General features: G+C 38.9%; 1 protein-coding gene across 1 annotated transcript in view; it reads right to left on the minus strand.

Moving 5' to 3' along the window:
* The window catches only part of LOC117923590 (30-kDa cleavage and polyadenylation specificity factor 30), a 45687-nt gene extending 22355 nt beyond the window's left edge, over window positions 1–23332 (minus strand). The window contains exons 1-4 of the mRNA XM_034841951.1: window positions 22799–23332; window positions 19884–20264; window positions 969–1131; window positions 627–737 (exon numbers count right to left, since the gene is read on the minus strand). Of these exons, the coding sequence (XP_034697842.1) occupies window positions 627–737; window positions 969–1131; window positions 19884–20264; window positions 22799–23160 (1017 nt within the window). The 5' untranslated portion in view covers window positions 23161–23332. The remainder of the gene's footprint in view (window positions 1–626; window positions 738–968; window positions 1132–19883; window positions 20265–22798) is intronic.
* Between the last annotated feature and the right edge of the window lie 768 nt (window positions 23333–24100).

Here is a 24100-nt window from a genome sequence, read left to right on the forward strand (position 1 = left end):
CAAAGAAATAAAATAAGTTCAGCCTACTGTCATGGTGTCATCCCCATTTTTTATTATCCAGAATTTACTTATTTCTTGCCTTCTAAGTGCACTGAACAAGAGAGGAAGATCAGATCTTCCAAGAAAGCTATCCAATTTTCTACCAAGCTCAAACAAACAAACATTTAAAACATCATACATTACTGTGGGAAAGATTCAAAATTTCACAAGATCAACTACAACAAATCTTGATATGGCAGTGGCCACAAACAAAAGGAAAAATAATAAAATGAGCAAACTGACTCCTGAGTTAGAAAAGTTTAAAGCCCTAAAAGAGAAGAAAAATAAAAACAAACTCCTCCAAAATGTCTGTCCAAATTTTTCTATCCAAACTTACAATTAAAACATAACAAGCAGTATTTTTTCCTCCTCATCTCTTAAGTTCAGATGAGAACATACAAGTGGTAACAATATGACAGTGTCTTATCAAGAGAAATCTGGTAAAGCAAACAGAAAAATTAGAAGCATTCGATCACATTTGCAGGCAGTTACAACAAAGAGAAATTTCCAGATCAGAAGAATCACGGCATAATAAATAACTCCTTAAAAAAATTAGCAGATAAAAGTAAAAACAAAGAAGAATCGACCTTTAACCATTTGACAGAGAAATTCCGTCCATAGTGTGCAGTTCCATGTGCATATTTCCAATTCCCTCCACCAACAAATCCACCAATTTTAGATGTCATCTTTGCACAACCCTAACAAACAACAAATAATTTTGGATTTAACATCTCAGATAAAGCAAATTATATGGATCTGGCCTAACTTAACAGAACAGCATTCAATATACAAGACAAAGATGAATATGGATTTTGGCCTAATTTGGTGGTATAAGTTACAGAAGTAATGTGTGGAATCTGTTGGTTGGGAACATGAGGATCCACAAAACACTTCCCACAATATATACTGGATTTACATCCTAAAGGTACCTGGAAATGGCGAGTCCGGTTCACTGAAAAGATCAAAATCACATTCTCAACACTGTCAAAAGCTTCATTTAGTTTAGCCTCGTTGCTCCTTTGGGTTGCCCATACCCCTTGTTGTACAGATAATTCCAAATTTTCACGGTTGCAGCTTTTAACAATAAAATACCTAGATTCCATATAAGAAAATAAAAGAAGTAAATCATTTATGAATACTTTGCGAAACCAAACCAAATAAATTAAAGGCAACTACTGGGAAGAATAGTGAATATATTTAATGCAGGAGACTTCCATCAGGTGGAAAGACTGATTGAGCTAAAATTTCAAATTGTAGTTAAAAGTAAATGGAAATGAATACGTATCAAGAATAATGCCTCCTAAAAACTTGACCTGACATTTAACTTATAAAATAATGCATCTCCTTATAGCATGGCCTTAGATCAAGTCCTAAACGCTTGCCTGGGGCATCTCTCACACAGTGTATCAAAATAAAGAATATGGCGGATACTTTGCAAACTTATCTACATGATGGCCCATTATATTTCAAGTTCAGTTAAACTTGAAAGAAAAAAGGGATTTTAACTTAAATTTCTCCTTTCTTGTTTGGTTTGGTAGAAACACTGCTGAGAGGGAAATAGAAGGGAAATCCATCCAGTTCTAATTTCTCTTAAACAGGATAGTGAATTACATGTATAATGACTGCTTGAAGATCTTCTTACTTTATCATTCTCCCCTTGTTGTTTTCTCTTTTTTCTTTTTTTTAATCAAGACAAGAACTGATAACATTTTTTTTTATTATTTGATAGGAAAATAAGACAAGAACTGCCAACATGCATAATTTCCTTCCAAAAAAATAAAGAAGTGCACTGGAGACAGCTATCAAGGGAATTATGGCTTAAGGAAGGGGATAGGAACACGGGGTTTTTCCACCGCATGGCCAATGCCCGTAGGAGAGTCAATACCCTGGATAAAATTAAGATAAATGGGGTGAGGCTTACAGAGGAACAAGAAGTGAGGGAAGGAATTGCAAATGCATACCAGCAGCTCCTCTCAGAAAGCTCGGGTTGGAAGGCGGATATAGGGGGTCTTTTGCTGAAGCAAATCAGCCTTTCAGAAGCGGAAGCCCTTGAGCTTCCATTTTCTGAGGTTGAGATCTATGCAGCATTAATGGGGATGAATGGGGACAAAGCCCCAGGTCCGGATAGATTCACAGTAGCCTTTTGGCAAAGATGCTGGGAGATTGTCAAGGAGGACGTCTTGGATATGTTCAAGGAGTTCCATGAACAGAACTCCTTCATTAAGAGTCTAAATCATACCTTTTTGGTCTTGTTACCGAAGAAAGGGGGGGTGGAGGACTTGGCTGACTACAGGCCAATCAGTTTGCTTGGGGGTTTGTATAAGTTATTGGCTAAGGTGCTGGCCAACAGGCTTAAAAAAGTTATAGGAAAGGTGATTTCTCCTGATCAGAATGTGCTTTCATCAAAGGGAGACAGATTCTTGACGGCTCCCTAATCGCAAATGAGGTAATAGACTCTTGGCAAAAAAGGGGAGAGAAAGGTCTAATCTGTAAATTGGACATTGAGAAGGCGTATGATAGCATCAATTGGCAATTTTTGTTAAAGGTCATGCAAAAGATGGGCTTCGGGTCAAAATGGATAGGATGGATGTGGAGCTGTATCTCCACTGCCAAATATTCAGTGCTGGTGAATGGGGTTCCAGCTGGGTTCTTCTCAAGTTCAAAAGGGCTTAGGCAAGGGGACCCCCTTTCCCCCTACTTATTTGTCATGGGAATGGAAGTTCTAAGTGCGCTAATCACGAGGGCCGTTGAAGGGGGGTTCATTTATGGCTGTAGGATATAGAAAGGTAGAGGGCAGGTCGTCAATATCTCTCATCTTCTGTTTGCGGATGATACAATTGTATTTTGCGAGGCAAAAAAAGAGTCCTTGTTGTATTTGAGCTGGATCCTTTTTTGGTTTGAAGCCGCATCAGGTTTAAAGATTAATCTGGACAAAAGTATGGTCATTCCGGTAGGGAAGGTGGAAGGGGTGCTTGAAATGGCTGCTGAAATTGGGTGTAGGGTGGGACAACTGCCTACTGTTTACTTGGGGCTGCCCCTTGGGGCGCCTAATAGGGCCTCCTCCGTTTGGGATGGGGTGGAGGAGAAAATGAGGAGAAGGCTTGCTCTTTGGAAACGCCAATTTCTGTCCAAATGAGGGAGAATTACTCTTATAAAGAGCACGTTGGCCAGCATTCCCTTGTATCAAATGTCATTATTCCGTATGCCTAAATCAGTGGCAAGAAGGCTTGAAAAGCTTCAAAGAAACTTTTTGTGGAGAGGAGCCAATGGGGGGAACAAGGCTCACCTAGTCAAATGGGAGGTGGTGTGCGCGGATAAAGAAAAGGGAGGGTTGGGGTTAAGGAAGCTTGTTTGGTTGAACAAAGCTCTTCTAGGCAAATGGATTTGGAGATTTGCGCGTGCTAAGGAGGAGCTTTGGAAAAAAGTGCTTGAGGCTAAGTATGGGCAAGAGGAGTTTGGGTGGAGGACAAGGAAGGCAAATGGGGTGTTTGGAGTTGGAGTTTGGAAGGAGATCTTGAAGGAGTCCGCTTGGTGTTGGGAAAATATGGTGTTCAAGGTGGGAAAAGGCAATAAAATAAGGTTTTGGATAGGTCCTTGGTGTGGAAACAATGTGTTGTCCCAAGGCTTCCCGGACCTCTTTTCCATGGCTGCCCAAAGGAACGTCACAGTGGAGGAATATTGGGATCAGAATCAGGGTCAAGGAGGGTGGAATTTAAGGCTGTTAAGAGACTTCAATGATTGGGAGTTGGGGTTGGCGGGCAATCTTTTAGTTGAGTTGAGGAATTATAGAGTAACTTTGGAGGAAGACTCGGTTCTTTGGAAGGAAGGAGCGGACGGGCTGTTTAAAGTCAAGAAAGCGTATAGGGTGTTGGCTAATGCTGAAGGAGCGGACTTCCCTCATAGCAATGTTTGGGTGGACAAAGTTCCAACCAAAATTGCTTTTTTTGCTTGGGAAGCTACTTGGGGGAAGGTTCTTACTCTGGATAGGCTGCAGAGAAGAGGGTGGCAATTCCCTAACTGGTGTTTCTTGTGTGGATGTGAAGAGGAAACGATCAATCATATCTTAATTCATTGTACAGTGGCAAAAGGATTGTGGGATATCATTCTTGCGTTGTGTGGTGTACAGTGGGTTTTTCCAAATTCTGTAAAAGAGGTTCTTAGTAGTTGGAAAGGCTCTTTTGTGGGGAGAAAAAGGAAAAAAGTGTGGAAATCCATCCCGCTTTTCATTTTTTGGACAATATGGAAGGAGAGGAATAGGCTAGCTTTTAAGGGGGGAGTGTTAGCTTGTCAAAAGTTAAAAACTTCGTTTGCGTATAATTTTTGGGGTTGGGCTAAAGTGTACATTGATATGGAGTCGAATTCCCTAATAGGTTTCTTGGAGTGGTTAGCCTCCAATTAGGGGTTGGGTTGCTTTGTTTTTTGATTGAGGGGTTTGTAGCCTCGCATACTTCCTGTATGCTTTGCGGTTTCTAAGCCTTCTTTAATATATTCGCTTGCTTATCAAAAAAAAAATAATCAATTAAGATAACTCTAGGATTAACAAACACCCACAAGAACCTAGCAATAAAACTATAGCATTCCAATAAAAAAAAATTAAACTAGCTAGCACTAAAGCATAATTAGCATAGTAAGCTACTGAAACTAACCAACTCAACTGTCCTCAATGACTTACAACCCACATCTATGCATCCTAAGAAACATGAAGAGACCCAATACTCAAGCTTTGTCGAATATAAAGAGAAACATAATCGAAGATAAGCATTTTTGTTAAAATAAATAGTTAATTCAAACTTTAAGATATGAAGCCTTAAAAGTTCTCCAAATTTGGCTTTTAAGGACCATGGGAACCAACAAATTATATCCAAATTATACATAAAATGAAAAATTAAAAGCATGAGGACAAAAGAAAGATTTGGTTTCCATATCTTTTTTCGAGCTAGATAGATTTGGTTTAAAAATCAAGGCGAAAACCCCTTAGCTTTATTGAGGGGTTCGATTGAGGCACCCCCAAAAGGCATGGGTAATTGTAAAGGAAAACAATCTAATGTCTTGTGTTGGCAACTTGTAAAATATTTTGTGATCTTGTATGAGTGTTTGTGTGGTATGATATTGGTATAAAGACCACAATCAAGTTTGAAGTCAATGTGCTAAAACTCCAAGAAGGTGCTTAAGCTCGAAAATTCCAATCAAGCAATCCACACAAGTTTTTTCAAAGTGCTTTTGCCAAGTTTTGAAGCTCAAGGAGGTTTTCTCAAAGACTTTGGATTTGCATCTTGAATGGTAGAAACTGTAATAAAGATTTTTGAAGTTTGTAAGAGATATATAATAGCAACTTCATTTTGAATTGCAAATATTGAGATTGACCAACTTGGTGCCACTTCAAATGCTCTACAAGTTAAATAATCCAAAATTTATCTAGGGTCCACAAAGGCCTTATTTAACCAATGGTGAAATTCTAAGGATGTAGGAGAACCCTAGAGTAGTTGTTTACAATCAAACAAAGTTTGCTAGGACTTCACTTTTTTAGCATTTAAGATGAGGAATGAGGAATTAAGATTGTTGATGTGGGAAAAATAATAATAGAAGTGAGAAAAGAGAAAAAGAAGATAGGAAAACCTTAAGTTTCCCTAAGGCTTTCTACAAGTCTCACATAGAAAAGGAACAATGGACTCTCACCATTGGAAATTACATACCACACACAAAAATAGGTACTATTCATCATAATGTTATTTTACAATGATTAGCCTTATTTATAGGCTATAGAAACCTTAAAAACCTAATAAAACCATGAAAAAAAAAAACCTAACCTATATAGTAAACTTATTAAGACTGTAATTCTTCCTTAAGAGTCCTAAATCTTCCAAACAATGGAATGAAAAAGAAAATAAAGACTATTTTTTAAATCAAAAAACTTAAAAATTTAGAGAAAAAAAAAATCCTTTTATGAAAAGAGTCTTTTACAATTAATATCTTATAGATGGGGCATTTTGTGCTCAAGGAGTGGGGAAACACTCGACCATTTTTTTTACATTGCCCTATAACTTTAGGCCTATGGCAAAGGCTATTCATATTAACAGGTTTGGATTAGGTTCCCCCTAAGAGCATATGTAATCACTGTCTCATATAGGGGTTTAGGAAGCTCCATCAGAGGCAAAGCTTTGTGGTAAATCACTTGTCTTTCATTGATATGGTTTGTTTGGAAGAAAAGAAATGTCAGGATTTTCGAGGATAAGTGGAGGACTTCAAAGAATCTAATTCATTTCTCTTCACCTTTCTGGGCCTCTTGTACCAAAATATTCAAGAGCATCCCTCTCAATGTTGTTTAACTTGACTGGCATTTGGTTTTGTAGGTAATAAGGGTTTGAATATTGAGGAGGGGAGATTTGTTCTGACCCTATCCAATTGAGATGTTATTCTTCATGGATGTTAAGACATTTAAAACCTTATTCAATTGAGACATTATGTTCTGATTTTTCTCTTACAATTCTACATAAATGTATAGGTCTCATTAGTGTCCAAGAGTAGGTCAATCTCTTTTTGTTTAGCTTTTACATATATGGGGAGGATTCCTCATCCTTTTCATGTGTTCGCTTTACCTATTTCAAATACATTCTTGTTTCTAATAATAATAAATAAATAAATAATTAGAAAATTAGAAGTATAGAAACTTCTTTTCAGAAAAACTTTCTGATAAAAAAACTTCCCGGATTGTAGATAAGACTCAAATACCAACTATTTGCCAATAATAACTATAAAAAACCCCAAATCAGCAAAATCTTTAATTTCTTCCCTTTTAATCCTTATCTTGACTACACCTTTAAAGGTTCATCCCCATTGTTTGGTGTCTAGGCCAATGTTTTAAACGACTAAAGGCAATCTTGAGAATTTTTGCCCAAATGAGGCAAGGTATAAGCCTTAACTTAAACAAATAAATAATAATAAAAATTATCAAAAAATAAAAATAAAAATATTCATAAAGTCACAAAAAAATTGAATAATAAAAACAACTTTATAATGATAAAATTAGTTATTTATCATTCTAACATTTTTCTAAGTCAAGTCCTTTTTCCCTCTTATAAAATTTAGCTCTCTCTCATGGTTTCTTCAAATAATTTTCAACATTGTTGTCACTATCACTGGTAGGATCATCAAATATAATTGCATCCAACTGCTATACTATCCTCCTCTTCAATATTAATATCATCCATCCATTCTTCTTCTTTGTCCATTAATTGTAGTAGTGTTTGTTCTTATTTATCAATCATAAGATAATAATTGATATATTTCATAAAAGGTTTAACCAAGTCAAGACCCAATACAAAACTCATGAAAACTACATCAAAAACCCACAAAGGCCAAAAACAATTTGAATAATTGAGGCTTAGGCCCGAAGAGCCTTAAGGCTATAGCCTTAAAGTTGTAAACCTTGACAAGGTAACACTCAAGCTTCAATTACCTTGACTAAGCCTATAGGCTCAAGCTTCAATTACCCTGACTAAGCCTATAGCCTCAAGCTTAATTCATAGAGCCTCACCTAGAGGCTTGCCTTAAGACATGAGCCTCAATAGCATTTTAAAACACCAATTTAGGCTATGGTAATTACATCGATTGACCACTCGATAGATTTGGTTTGGAGCTAATGTGTTAACCAAATTTTATTAGTTCTCAAAATTCTTTTTCCATTAGACTTAGCTTATCCCACTATGTTTTGGGTTAACTAACTATGCTTCTAAAAGTGCATATAAGGCACCTTCAATTAACCACGAAGAACCTTTGGTTTTATAAATGTTTGTCCATTTGACCACATTAACTCTATTAAGTACCTTGTGGGGCTTTTGTAGAGTCTTCAAGTGTTTCAAATAGATTATAAACCCTCATATTCCCAAACCGTCATTTATTTTGTTCATCATGTAATCCCTGTTTTACATTTTTAACTAGTTACTTTTCATGAGGAAGAAAGACTATAATCTATGTGACAATACTTATTGGAGCTCTTTTTTTCCTTTTTTTTTTTAATCAAAGATTCTTTCTGGAGCTTTTCATCAACTTGAAGCTAAAGGGAAGTTGGAAAAGCATTGAATGTGAAATATGTCTTATGAAGGTAACCTTCCTTCCCAACCTTATATTTATTCATCGAAGCCACAAGTTTTCTATGGAATCCCTAGTTAAAGGAAGTGTTCCATTGTACCAGTTGAGTTTGTATTAGAGCTTTGTAGTTGTGATGATCTTATGTGAAATAGGAAAACCTATGATTGATAGTGGATTAAATACCAAGGTTTGGTATATTTTCGTTTTGAGCGATCGACGAAGTTAAAAATTTTGTCTTGGAACGTGAGAAGGCCCAATGATGAGGAGCAAAGGAAGCTGATTAAGTTTGTGATTAGAACTCAAAAGGTGGACCTGGTTTGCCCATGTAGTTGGTTAGAAGCCTAGGTGTTGGAAGATTTTTGGATTACTAAGGTAGTGGAAACCAAAGTTGCGCCTGGTGGCATTTTGCCATTTTAGGGCAACAAGGGTTTACAGTTGTTGGAAATGAAGTGTAGAGTGTTCTCTATTTCCTACCGTTTCAGAATTTTCAAGGACAATTTTGTATAGATGTTCACTAAGGTGTATGGGCCAATTCTAAGGAAGGAAGAAAAGGAAGTCTTTGGGAATGTTATGGTTAGGAAGGCAGAGGCTCATTCTCAAACTGGTTTTTGGGATTCTAAGGAGAGAGTTTCTCTTTCCAATTGAAGTGGTAGGGTCTAGAAGGGTGGCTTTCGAGGCAAAAAGTAGGCTTCGATGGAAGAAACTTTGTGGAGACAAAAATCTAAAGAAATTTGGCTAAGGGGTGGAGATATGAACTCCAAGTTTTTCCCCAAAATGGCCAATGCACACAGCAGATCTCACTTTTAACAAAGACAGACAGGTGGTGGTGTGAGACTAGGCTAGGAAAGAGGGTAGTTGGAGTCCTTACTTTTCAAGGCAGTTTAATGATTAGGAGCTTAAGGAAGTGAAGTTTCCCTTATAGAAATTGCAATCATTCTCAATCAAAAGGGAAGAGGATGACAAATTGAGATAGAATGAATCCAATAGCAGCACTCTTTTAATCAAATCCCTCTTTTCATCCTTGACCATGGGAGATATAGATCATTTCCTAGAAAGTGTAGTGTCAAACAAATGGGCACCATGAAGGTTGGTTTCTTTGCATTGGAAGCAACTTGGATCAGCTAGAAAAGAGAGGGTAGACTTTGCCAAATAGGTGTTATTTGTACAAAGGAGAGGAAGAAACAATGGATCACTTACTTTTCCATCATTCTAAAACAAGTAGAATATATTAAAGACACAACAAAGTACACATGGAATTTACACATATGACCAAAAGGAAAGCAAGAAAAACTAATGCCCACCTCCCTACCAACACCCAGCCCCCATGAAGGCTTGAAAGCCCCTAGCAAAAACCTAAAAGGAGAAAAAAAGAAAAAAACTGTCCACCCAACCCCAACAGAGAACCCCTTCTAGGAACAAAAACCTCCAAAGACTAACTGTGACCCCTTCCGTTAAATCCCCGAACCCTTCCCTTTCCCTTTACAGTTGACAGAGCGATACCATGCCTATTTTTCGACTCTAATTTTCTGAGAAGAGAATTGATTTCCTTTTCAAAACCCACAACTGGCATCCCAAATAGTTGCTAAAATTAACAAAACCACTAGGAAAACTCTTTAAATCCTCTCCCTCACCACACCTCCCAAATCCAAGCCCCTAGGAGAATTCGCCTCCTTAACCCTGGCCTCCAAACCCCTATCTGAAGACCCCTTCATTGCCTTTCTTGAAAGCCCCAACAAAGACCTATCTTGAAACAACATCTTTAAAGGTTGGCAGGTTAGCAACTAGGATCGTAGGCCTCGAGGAAGAGAACATAGGAGACCAAGGATGTCTATTCGCCTTCGCTATGAGAGCTTCATCAGTGATTGCTACACGAGGAATCCACCATTGGCGCTAAGAAAGGGTTTGGCCTCTTGTCCAAAGCACCCTCTCTGCTGCCACGAGTACTTTATCCAAGGACGCGACACCAAAAGGCCTTAACATTGAAACTGGGGAAGTTTCACACATCTCCGCCACTACCCCACCATCGTCTCCCCAACCCCCCTTCCCTCTTCCATCTCTCAACCACCAAATCTTCGCCACCCCCTTGCATTGACGCTCAAGCCTCTTCAAAAGGAAGAAGCCCTAACAAACCCGCAAAACCTCCATCTGTGACCCTACAGGGGTGTCCCTCCCTTAAGGCCACTCCCTTTTGGCATCTTAAATAAATTTAAGCCTAACCCAAACTTAACAAATCATAACCCCCCTCCAACCAGCCCAGGTCCAAGTCTTTTGAGCCTTGAGCCTCCCCCACCCCTTAACAGCCCATAAACTAAGACCCAAAACCCAGCTCACTTGAATCACTTTTGAACCCCATCTCAACCAAACACATCCCTCCTTCACCAGTTGTATTCCTCTCACCACGGCTTAGAACATTCCCTCCTTTTGTAGCTTTCTCAATTGTTGCAGCATCACCTATCATCTGTTTCACGTACGAACATGGCACATCCACATCCATAGACAGAAAAAGTTATGCATTCTTTCCCACATCTGTGCTAGCACGTAAACCACCCACCACATCATCCCTTACCTCCAACTCACCATGCTTGTTGTTGCAACTTCTTGACATTACTAGCAAAAAACAAGGTGGCGCTTCCCACCACAACCAAAAGAAGAAACTAACACTACCTACTACCACATGCAACACCCTAGGCAAACTCTCCCAGCTAATTTAACCAAGATCCTTGCCCATTGAAGATTGGACATACGAGCAGTGTCTTCATCCATGGCAACAAAACCTCCATAATAGTCCCCGATCTTCTTAAACACCTCCCAACTCCACAAATGGAAAGGAAGGCCTAACACCCTCACCCACAAATCCTTGACTAACCCCCCTTTGAGCAAACAACCTACCTTTAGAGTCCACCTAACCAAATGCAAAAAAATTATCCTCAATCCTTCTTGAACATAGACCAAAGATTGGTCACAAAAAGTTTCAACAATGGCAATTCAAGTAAAGAATCAGGACTCTCCCCAAACCACGTAACCAAACACCACCTCAATACTCATCTCTATCATGAACCTCGTTTTCCCCAAGCTGAATCCAAACAACATCTCTTGTCACTCCCACATCTTTCCTAAGAGTATCAGCAAACAACACAAAGACTGGCACCTTCCTTGGTCCATTCCACATCTTTGCAAGAGAGACCACACTCTTAGCCTCTATTGAAGGGACAACGCCTAAGGACCGCAACTTCTCCACTAAAACAGACCACCCCCATGAAGACCCCTCCCTTTAGGGAAAATCAATGAGAAACGTTTCACTACTTTAGCCACAATAGAACAAAATAAAAATCTCCCAGACCCATTTGCTCGACATTTCAACTTGAACCTCCTTCCCCCCTTCTCCCAACCTTTACTCCACCTCCCAAACCTTCATGCCTACAACAAGCTTCCATCCCTTCCAACATGCCACGAAGACTAAGGTCCCCGAATTTTATCCACGCTGAAAGACCTGTACCCTTTTCCATAATCACACCTTTCAATTTCCCTCTAACCGCCTTTATAAAAAAATCAAAGGATTTCGAATCCACTACAAACCAGCATCACCCTCCTCTTGCAGCCATATTTCAATTTCCATCAAATCCTAGAGAAAACTTCTAATAGATGAAACCTTAATGCTCTTTGGTAGACCACCAAATCTAGTATTCCATGAAGGATCTGAATTTTGATATGTAAATATATAAAATGCTATAGCTAGACAGACAGCCTCTTAAAACAAGTATGCTGTGACAGTTAATTCTCTCTCTTTGCAGTGGTTTCGATGATGCATTCTTTAGTTAGAAGAAAACTTTTAGGTTGGTATGGCTTTTTCGTGGGGAAGAAATGAAAATAAATAAAGCCAGGAGGGCTGGACCCAGGTGCTTGTTTTGAACTCTTGGGAAAGAAAAGAACAAAAGGGCTTTTAATAACATTGAACATTTGAACCAAGCATCAAACCCAACTTTATGCATTCTTTTGTGAATTAGGTTAAGGTGCTCATAAAGGACTACTCAATGAAAATGATAGATTTTGTAGATTGGTTGAGCTTCATGCAAAGAGAAGGATTTGTTGAAATTTGGCATTCAAAGTTAGGGTTTTTAATTTAGGAAAGTATTTTAGGAATAAAAAAGGAGAGATCATTTAGAATGATTCAGTTTCCTAATTTTAGGAGAGAATCAAGCTAGATTGATTTTTTCTTATTCAGTCATTTGTGTATATATATGTGTATGGTGTGTACCTAAAGTATCAATAAAGGAATTCAGAAATTCTTCATGGTATCAGAGCCAGTTTTCTGAAACCCTAATCCCTTCTGGCCACCTCTTATTCAGGCCATCATTCATTCCGGCCAAATCTCTCTGGCCATCTCTCAATCCGACCATCTCTCATTCCGGTCATCAGTCCCTATTCTCAGAGCCAAGGGAGAAAACGCTTTCCGATCGGTCGAATCGTCGTCAGAAAAACATTCACCGCCGGCGAACTTTTCCGGCGACGGTTTTTTCCACACCGCAAGGAGCGTCTGGAGGAGATCTACAACTTTTCCCAAAACACCGGAGCCAGAAAACCATCCACGCGCGTTTTTCCGACCGGCGACTGCATCTCACGCGCCAGCGCGTGAGGGCGCGTGAGCCACTTTCCGGCGACGCGCTTCCTACTCCAAGCTCGCCTGACGCCGACCAGCCACCCTACGTACCTGTTTCTGCCATCCAAGCCCTGCACGTGCCTCTTTTGGGGTCTTTTTGCCTCCGCGAGCCCTCCGATCAGCTTTTCCGACGTCCTCCGGCTATTTTTCCTCAACTCCAATCCCTGCACGTGCCTTGGGAAGTGTTCTTCTACCTTTCCGGTCCATGACGAAATACGGAATGGCATCATCACAAGTATCCAGCGTCACGTCACCAGAATTAGGAGGCAGATCTGAAATTCCAAACCTTGGTGGCAGTGATTCCTCTCCTATTCTCATCACAGGACACAAATTAAATGGCCATAACTACTTACAGTGGTCACAATCTGTGTTGCTGTTCATTTGCGGTAAAGGAAAGGATGAGTACCTCACTGGAGAAGCAGTCATGCCAGAAACTACAGAACCGGGTTTCAGGAAGTGGAAGATTGAAAACAGCATGATCATGTCATGGCTCATCAATTCCATGAACAATGACATAGGTGAAAATTTCTTGCTGTTTAGGACTGCAAAGGACATATGGGATGCAGCCAAAGAAACTTACTCAAGTTCTGAAAATATTTCAGAACTTTTTCAGGTTGAATCAGCCCCACATGACTTCCGCCAAGGAGAGCAGACAGTTACTCAGTATTACAACACACTCACAAGGTATTGGCAGCACCTTGACTTATTCGAGACTCACTCATGGAAATGTCCTGATGATGCAGCAACATACAGGAAAATTGTGGAACAAAGGAGACTGTTCAAGTTTTTCCTAGGACTAAACAGGGAATTGGATGATGTTAGAGGCCGAATCATGGGCATTAAACCCCTGCCAAGTCTCAGGGAGGCTTTTTCAGAGGTTAGGCATGAAGAAAGTAGAAAGAAAGTGATGATGGGATCCAAAGAGCAACCTGCCCAACATTGGATGCCTCTGCCCTTGCGGCTCGGTCATTTAATAGTAGTGGTGGAGATCGTCAGAAACGGGATAGGCCTTGGTGTGATTATTGTAAGAAACCAGGCCATTATAAGGAGACTTGCTGGAAGCTTCATGGCAAACCGGCTGATTGGAAACCAAAGCCACGGTCTGAAAAATATGGCAGAGCACACGTGGCTGCCAACTCTGAGAGCACATCTGTTCCCGAGCCGAGTCCATTCAACAAAGAGCAGATGGAGATGCTACAGAAACTATTAAGCCAAGTTGGCAGTGGCAGTACTACCGGTGTAGCCTTCACTGCTAATCGAGGAGGAATGAAGTCGTGGATAGTGGACACAGGTGCTTCTGATCACATGACAGGAGATGCTACCATTCTTCAAAATTACAAGCCAAGTAATGGTCATTCATCCGTCCATATTGCTGATGGTTCAAAGTCAAAAATTGCCGGGACAGGTTCTATAAAACTTACTAAAGACTTATATCTTGACTCTGTTCTCCATGTTCCAAACTTGGATTGTAATCTTTTGTCCATTAGCAAATTGGCCCGTGATCTCCAATGTGTTACTAAATTTTATCCAAACTTGTGTGTTTTTCAGGACTTGAAATCGGGGAAGATGATTGGCAGTGCTGAACTGTGTTCCGAGCTCTACCTCCTCTCATGTGGCCAATTCTCAAACCAAGTCTCTCAAGCAAGTTGCGTACAGTCTCAGAGTATGTTAGAGTCTTTCAATTCTGTGTCAAATTCTAAGGTCAATAAAGATAGTGAGATTCTAATGTTACACTATCGCCTTGGTCATCCTAGCTTTGTTTACCTTGCAAAATTGTTTCCCAAATTATTTATCAATAAAAATCCAGCATCTTATCACTGTGAAATTTGTCAGTTTGCAAAGCATACTCGAACAGTCTATCCTCAAATCCCATACAAACCTTCGACTGTTTTCTCTCTAGTACATAGTAATGTGTGGGGTCCCCCCCGGATAAAAAATATTTCTGGCACTCGATGGTTTGTGACATTTGTTGATGATCATACACGGGTAACATGGGTTTTCCTTATGAAAGAAAAGTCAGAGGTCGGGCACATTTTTCAAACCTTCCATCTTATGGTTCAAAATCAATTCAATTCCAAAATTCAAGTCCTCAAGTCAGATAATGCAAAGGAATACTTTACTAGTAGTCTCAGTACTTATCTTCAAAATCACGGCATTATCCATATAAGTTCTTGCGTTGACACCCCACAACAAAATGGGGTGGCTGAACGCAAGAATAGACATCTCTTGGAGGTTGCCCGGTGCCTTATGTTTTCCTCTAATGTTCCAAACTATTTCTGGGGGGAAGCTATTCTCACAGCTACTTATTTGATTAACCGTATGCCATCCAGAGTGCTTACCTTTCAATCCCCACGTCAACTTTTCTTAAAACAATTTCCTCACACCCGTGCAGCCTCTTCTGATTTACCACTCAAAGTATTTGGTTGCACGGCATTCGTTCATGTGTATCCTCAAAATCGTAGCAAATTTGCTCCTCGAGCGAATAAGTGCATTTTCCTAGGGTATTCTCCAACCCAAAAAGGGTACAAATGCTATTCTCCAACCAACAAAAGATTTTACACCACCATGGACGTCTCTTTCTTTGAACATGTCTTCTTCTATCCCAAATCTCATGTTCAGGGGGAGAGCATGAATGAACATCAAGTTTGGGAGTCTCTTCTTGAGGGTGTACCTTCTTTTCACTCAGAGTCACCAAATCCTTTCCAATTCGCGCCCACTGAGTTGTCCACACCCATACCGTCATCAGTCCAACCATCTCCTGTGACCATCCAGTCTCCCATGCCTATTCAACCTATAGCCCCACAACTTGCTAATGAGAACTTACAAGTTTACATCAGGAGGAGGAAAAGACAGGAATTAGAGCACGGATCACAGTCAACAAGTTTTCCAAGATTTTTCCAAGTTTACTCGGTTCTTGGTAGGAGATGGGGAAAGAATTCGATTCTGGGAAGACTTGTGGTGGGGGGATCAACCTATGGGGGTCCGTTATCCAAGACTACTTAGAGTAGTATTGGATAAAAATATTCCTATTTCTTCTATTCTCGGATCCACTCGACCCTTCTCTTGGAACTTTAACTTCCGCCGTAACCTTTCCGATTCCGAGATAGAAGATTTAGAGAGTCTCATGCGGTCTCTTGATCTTTTACATTTATCACCTTCGGTTCCAGATAAGAGATCTTGGTCTTTATCTTCTTCAGGACTTTTCACAATCAAATCTTTCTTTCTTGCCTTATCCCAAAGATCTGGTTTGCCTTCAGATTTCCCTTCCAAATTAGTCTGGAATTCTCAAGTCCCCTTCAAAATTAAGTCCTTTGTCTGGTTAGTGGCTCACAAGAAGGTTAATACTAATGACATGCTACAGTTGAGAAGACCCTACAAAGCACTTAGTCCCGACATTTGTATGTTGTGCATGAAGCAGGGAGAAACAGTAGATCATCTTTTTCTTCATTGCCCTCTGACGATGGGGTTGTGGTACAGACTATTTCAGTTAACAAAGATAGATTGGGTCCCTCCTAGGAGCATCCGAGACATGCTTTCTACCAATTTTAATGGGTTTGGATCTTCTAAGAGAGGGATTGTATTATGGCAAGCTGCGTGCATCGCTTTAGTATGGGTGGTGTGGCGGGAAAGAAATGCAAGGATCTTTGAGGATAAAACAAGGAATTCAGAGAACCTTTGGGACATGATTCACTTCCTTGCTTCTTTATGGGCTTTTTGTTCTAAGGTTTTTAAGGGGATTCCCTTTAATGTGATACTCCTTGATTGGTTAGCGGCGTGCAACTCCATTGGGGTAGCCTAATTCATAGCAGTTGCCTGTATCTACCTTGTATTTTCTCGCTTTTGTTTCATTGTAGACTTGTTTTTCTTTGGTGGGAGGATTCCTCATCCTTCTCTTGTACTTTCCTTTTTATCAATATATGCCTTTGTCGTTTCCAATCAAAAAAAAAAAATCACAGTCAACATGTGGCCAATATATTGACTCCAATTCAAGTCTTCCTGAAGAGAACATAGGTGAGGATAGGGCTGGAGAGGTGTTAATTCCCAGCATTGATGATTCTACTCTGTCGATTGCATTGAGGAAGGGTGTTAGGAGATGTACAGATCATCCAATTGGGAATTATGTTACATATGAAGGGCTATCACCATCTTACAGAGCATTTGCTACTTCTCTTGATGATACTCAGGTTCCCAACACAATACAAGAGGCATTAAAAATTTCAGAATGGAAGAAGGCAGTACAAGATGAGATTGATGCACTTGAGAAGAATGGGACGTGGACTATCACAGATTTGCCAGTTGGGAAGAGGCCCGTGGGGTGCAAGTGGATTTTCACCATAAAATAAAAAGCAGATGGATCAGTCGAGAGATTCAAGGCTCGTTTGGTAGCTAGAGGGTTTACACAATCCTATGGGATAGACTATCAGGAGACCTTTGCTCCTGTTGCAAAACTGAACACTATCAGGATTCTTCTCTCATTGGCTGTCAATCAAGATTGGTGCTTGCAACAACTGGACATAAAAAATGCGTTTCTAAATGGTGACCTAGAAGAGGAAGTCTACATGGAAATACCACCTGGTTTCGAAGGAAGTATGGCAAAGAATCAGGTTTGCAAACTCCAAAAATCCTTGTACGGCCTTAAACAATCTCCCCGAGCCTGGTTTGATAGATTCAGAAAAGCAGTCCTGAAGCTGGGCTACAAACAAGGTCAGGCTGATCATACTCTATTTGTCAAGAAGTCTCATGCCGGGAAAATGGCCATATTGATAGTCTATGTTGATGATATTATTCTATCTGGGAATGATATGGAGGAATTACAGAATTTGAAGAAGTATTTGTCAGAGGAGTTTGAAGTTAAAGACCTTGGAAATTTGAAATATTTCCTTGGTATGGAAGTGGCTAGATCAAGGAAGGGAATTGTAGTCTCTCAAAGAAAATACATACTCGATCTTCTTAAGGAGATCGGTATGCTTGGATGCAAACCAATTGATACTCCTATGGATAGTCAGAAGAAACTTGGTATCGAGAAAGAAAATACACCGGTAGACAGGGGGAGATATCAGCGGCTCGTCGGGCGCTTGATTTATCTCTCACACACTCGGCCAGATATTGGCTTTGCAGTGAGTGCTGTAAGTCAATTCATGCACAGCCCCACTGAGGAACACATGGAAGCAGTCTACAGGATTCTTAGATATTTAAAAATGACACCAGGGAAAGGTCTATTCTTCAGAAAGACAGAGAACCGTGACACTGAAGTATACTCAGATGCGGATTGGGCAGGAAACATCATTGACAGGCGGTCCACTTCTGGATATTGTTCTTTTGTCTGGGGAAATCTTGTTACCTGGAGGAGTAAGAAGCAATCAGTTGTAGCCAGAAGTAGTGCAGAAGCTGAGTACAGAGCTCTTGCACAGGGAATCTGTGAAGGGATTTGGATAAAAAGGGTTCTTAGTGAACTGGGGCAAACGAGTTCATCTCCAATTCTGATGATGTGTGATAATCAGGCAGCTATAAGCATAGCAAAGAACCCCGTGCATCATGACAGGACCAAGCACGTTGAGATTGACAGACACTTCATCACAGAGAAGGTGACTAGTGAGACGGTTAGATTGAACTATGTTCCTACCAAGCACCAAACCGCAGACATCCTCACCAAAGCTTTACCTAGGCCTAACTTTGAAGACTTAACTTGCAAGCTGGGATTATATGATATATATTCTCCAGCTTGAGGGGGAGTGTTGAAATTTGGCATTCAAAGTTAGGGTTTTTAATTTAGGAAAGTATTTTAGGAATAAAAAAGGAGAGATCATTTAGGATGATTCAGTTTCCTAATTTTAGGAGAGAATCAAGCTAGATTGATTTTTTCTTATTCAGTCATTTGTGTATATATATGTGTATGGTGTGTACCTAAAGTATCAATAAAGGAATTCAGAAATTCTTCAGGATTTTTTGTTTATCTCCTTCTCATTATGTCTAGGCATCCTTTCTATACATCATGTGTGGTGCACTTCCCTTTAGGCGCATTTAATATATTTACTCATGTGTCCACCCAAAAAAAAAAAAAAAAATCCTTCTTAATGAGCTATCTTAAGGTCGAACCACTATAAATCTCAGTAACTCTCTTGGTTGTGCTTTAAATTTCACATTTCACACTATTTATTTCAGGGCAACGGTTGAGAAAGTTGGCAATTGTATTGGGTTAGCATGGCCATATATCTTGCCCAATTTATTATAAAATTAGTTGTGTGAATTCCTTTCTCTTAAAATTGTTCATAAGCACAATTAAGAAAGGAATTATATGTAGTACTCAACCAACTTTATGATGTCCTTAAGTACCCTTGGGACAACTTCAGTAACCTTCATGCGAAGGGAAGTCTAATTTTTGCTCTCTCATGGGTGTCTCAAAGCAAGAAAGGCCAAAAAAAATCCAAAAGATTACTAATCTCACAATCATACTTTTTCTTGGAAGCCTATGTTGAAAAACCAATCAGTAGATAGCTTAACCAAGCAGGGAGCCCCTAACATAGAAGATTTTGTAGGGAATTTCTTTCCCTATTAGGTGATATTTTGCTTAGAATGAGTCAATGAGATTATGTTGGGTTCAGTTGAGGTATTATGGTGGGTGTATTCTGATGCCATCTGGCCAAGGATCTTTTAGTAGTTTTCTTTCCTAGTGTTTAATTTGAAGGATGGCTCATCCTTCCTCGTACTTCTGTTCTTATTAACACAATTTCTCTTGTTTCCTTTCGAAAAGAGAAGAGGAGAAATTTCCTGCTTAGTGATAAAGAGAATTAGTTAGGCTAGGAGATTTACAAGCTAATACCACATCTATCCACCTCTTTTCCCATTTATCCATGCAAAAGAAATAATGAAAGGGCAACCAAAAACAATGCAGATGAAGAGAGACAAAATTCTAACATCAAATGAAAAAACTTAAACAGCAATAATACAGCATGGAATGTGTGGATCATTCTCTATCATAGGCATTTTAAAAGCTAAGTACAGTTCATAGACGAGGATAGCACCTCTTATAATGATGTCCAAAAGAAATACAAAACCAATTTACAAAACCTAATAAAAAACCTCAAAACTCTTAACACACCTAGATATTCCTTGAGGAAGTGGTGAAGCAGTTTTGTTCGCCTGATTAGGCAGGCCATTGGGAAGATTTTGCATCTGGGTCTGGCTGACCTGTTGTTGGGGTGGTTGAACTTGTTGTTGCTGCACATTAATAGCCTCTGTGGTTGATGATTTTGCAACTGTACCTAGATTGACAGCATTGGAACCTTGCAGAATCTGAGATTTTTCTGTTTGTTGGTTGTATGGGTTGCGGTTTTGATAAAACCTGTTTGAGGAGCCATAGTTAAAAGAACTCAACTGCTGAATCTTCTGAAAGACTTCTTCCATGGTAGGTGGAGGTCCAGGCAGCTTTGCATGCCTATACCGGCAGTCAGAACCATTTGGACAAAAACCCAACTTGTACCTGCAATTACAGAACGCCCCCTTAGAAACACACAACTAATGCTCTCATATGTAGGGGATGCTCTTCCTCACACCATGTACAGATCCTATCCAAATAAATTATTTTGGTAAAATAATTTTTCTTCAGAATTATTTCCATAAAACATGCATGAACTCTCATATGAAGTAATCGATTTTTGCTTGCAACTTAACCTAGAAACAGAAGTCAAGTAAAAGTGTCATTTTTGCATATGGCAGCTTTACAACTTGAGCAGAATGCAGCAATGCCATTACATTGTTTATGATTATCATAATCACATATAACTGTTGGATATAAACAAGAAAATTTAAAATGCGGTTCCCTCCTTTTTAGACCAAATTGATGTCCCTCTGAATCTGGTTCATGGAACTCATGGAAGAACAACAGCTCATCGTGATCATGTGGCCCCGTGAAGTCATTTCCTCTGTAACTCACCAAGTTAATTAGGGATAATTCGGATAGAAAGGTTAAAATAGCAAAGTGAGGATCAAAGATTAGGACTCTTTTTGTTAAGAGATGCATTGACGCTTTATATTGAAGAAAGCTTATTCATCTTTTCTTTTGATCAGATTTTACATATTTGGGAATGATTCCTCATCCTTCATATGTACCTTTAAATTCTTACCAATGAATTTTTTGTTTCTAATCAAAAAAAGATAATTGAGATGCAAAGTTGAAAACAAGTGTTTTTTTAAGTATGCTTGACAAGCAATACTTGCTAACCAAAAAACTAATGGGATCACTTTATAAAATCATTTTCTGCCAATCGCCAACAAAACACAACTTCCTCCTTTTGAGTCTTCACCAATTCCTTTGACTTGCATAACCTAAAGAACCACCATATCGCATAATTTAGCCCCCTTGACGAGCTTCTTCTTTATTTCACAATTTTGCATAGCCCAAGTTGAATGCATGCAGAGAACTTTGACAAATTTACTCGAGCCCATGCATAATTAAAGTTCAGTCCTAATTATTTAAGGCTAAAAAAGTGAATAGTTAGCAAGATCAACCCACTAAAAATTCCAAATGGGTGAAATCCTTGGACCTACCAATGGACATGTGGTCCCTTCTTCTAGACCAGGGGAATATAATTACGTTTAAAACTAGAATTCTTCAATAACTATAAAAGCTCATTACCTAATATCCTTCTCTACAAAAACAAGTTTATTATTTCAAAAAAATTAAAAAGACAAAAAAAATATAACTGAAGTTTGGATGTACAAAAGGAAAATCACAGGTAAAAGACAACAAACCCCAAATAAAAAATAAAAAAGATGAATAGCAATGTAAAAATAAACAGGATACCAAAATAAATGCAGCATTGTTTCTAAATTTTCTAACTATTGATATAAGAACCAAGAAAACCAATAGTAAGACCAGCTCCAAATAAAACAGATCATCTTCTCACCTTGGTTCAAACCAGAGTTAGGAAGCCTTAGAGGATCCTAGAGAACTAACAATTACCAATCATACTAAGGCAAAGGCGATCAACATCGACATGCTAGAGAATCTCCTCCGATTCTCCTTCTGATTCATGAAAATTTCCCTCTCAGTTGCTTCCAAATTTATTCAAATTTGATACAGCCCCCAAGATAGCAACTTCATGTGTGTGTGCACATGTTTGAGTGTGTGTGTGTGTGTGTGTGTGTGTGTGTGTTAGTGTGAATGTGTGTGAAAGAGAGAGACAGAGAGACCAAACAAACATCTTGTAATTTCTAACATCGAACAAGAACATCATTATAACCGAGTAAAAAAAGACCCAAGTTTGGGATGGTTCTTGGTGTTTGAGAGATTTCCAGATTATTATGGGACGGGTTATCATTGGGGAATTTACAAACCCAATAACATAATCTTAAACTGCAATTTGGGAAATATCAGAAGGTGTCACAGGGGATAAAAGGAAACTGGAATTTTTGTATAGCCTTAAAGTTGAATAACTTGAATTAAACCATCCATCCTCAATACTCAAAAATCTCTAGTTCTCAATCCACGTGTCCAAACCATCACAGATATATTTAATCGTCCCATCCTCAAGCTTACCACATATACAAATGCATCCATTCTACAAGCTTAATTCATCAAATTCAGCCAACTCTAAAAGCACAAAACTTCTACTCATTTCTACCATCGGTTCCTAACCATCTCGTTGACAATCCCAAATGGATTTCAGACACCACATGTGACCTCTCAAACTCAAGGTTTCATAAAATACGATCATAATATATAACTCAAGCAAACCCAATTTGACCAAATTGGAACACAACATACTCCAATCAAATGGAGAGATAAAAGTAACAAAAACTCAACCACATTAACATACCAATGGAGTCCAAACACAATCTCTAAGACCTCAAAATCATCATTTTCTCAAATTCATATCACAACCCAGTCAAAAATTATACCAACTAACCCCAATACACCAAATCAAACACAACACATTCCAATCAGGAATTTAAAAATAAATTAATTAATTAATTAAAATTAACAAAATGAATCAAAATCAAGCAAATACATACATGTTACACTCCTTGATATCTTCATTGGTATGCTTGTACACGCAGTCCTGCTCACGACACTCTCCGTACAATCTAAAGAATCGGCAAACAGGCATGCGCGACTTGTCGTACTGGTGGAGGAAGCCGCAGGCGTCGCCTTTCATACAGAGGCTGCGCAGCCAGTGCCGGCACACCGTCTGCCGAAAGCTGCGCCTGCCGGGGGCGCCGCCAGGAGCGGGCTCCGCGGAGACGACGGAAGATGGAGCCGCCGCCGCGGCGGTCACGTCTGATTGTATCAAAGGTGCGGCCGCGGCCGCGGTGCCGGGAGCAGCGTCGAGGCCGCCCTCGAAGTCAAAACTCAGAACTCCTTCCGCGTCCTCCATGGTTAGGGATCAAAAGGTATGGTTCTAGCTAGGGTTTTTTTAAAATCATACAAACGTATATAAATAATGAAAGAATGAATTGATGGAGAGAGCAGAGCGCGAGTCAGAGACACAAACACCAAACAAATTCTGTGAATCAACTCTCAGAATGAAATTAAATCTTTCCATTTAGAGAATTGGTTTATATGTGTGATGAAATAATAAATGGCTGTTAAGTATATATTTTAATGATTTAAATTCTTAATTTTTTTATTATTTTTTTTTTTGTCATTATATCCATTTTCTAGTTTCTCCTCCTCTTCTATGGTGTCGGAGGGTGTATAAAAGTGACTTAGGACAAAGCTATAACATCCATTCCTAAGCTGAGAGGTTGCAACCCATACAAATTAAGGCCTAAATTAGTAATTCTTTTCGAAAACAGTTTATGAAAACTATACATGTCTCGTAAAACAAAAATCTATATTAGAAACTGAAATGTCTTTAACATATTTTTAAATATATTTTAAAAATAATTTTATTTTTAATCATTCTATATATTTATATAATTATTTTTTAAAACAGTTTTTAAAAAATAAGTAAACAGAACTAAAAGATGTTCTTTGAAAATACTTGTTTTTGTTGTAAAATAAGGATAAATACAACACAAATAAAGTAATAGAGATAAATTATATATTACTTTGATAATAATATATAATAGTAAAGAAGAAATCACAAAAGAGAATTGAGAAAGTTGAGAAAATGAAATACAAAGAGAATGAGAGAAAGTAAAAAATTTCTTTATTGCTTAGAGAATGCATATTACAAGGGATGGGAAGCCTTTTTATAGGCTTTCCAAATGACTTCCATTAATATTCCCATTTATGAATATTAATGGAACTCATAAATAACATTAATGGTTTCCATTAATACTTATTAATGAAAGTCATAAATAATATTTAAT

The sequence above is a fragment of the Vitis riparia genome, chromosome 10 (assembly GCF_004353265.1).
Source record: "Vitis riparia cultivar Riparia Gloire de Montpellier isolate 1030 chromosome 10, EGFV_Vit.rip_1.0, whole genome shotgun sequence".
Classification (NCBI taxonomy): Eukaryota; Viridiplantae; Streptophyta; class Magnoliopsida; order Vitales; family Vitaceae; genus Vitis; species Vitis riparia.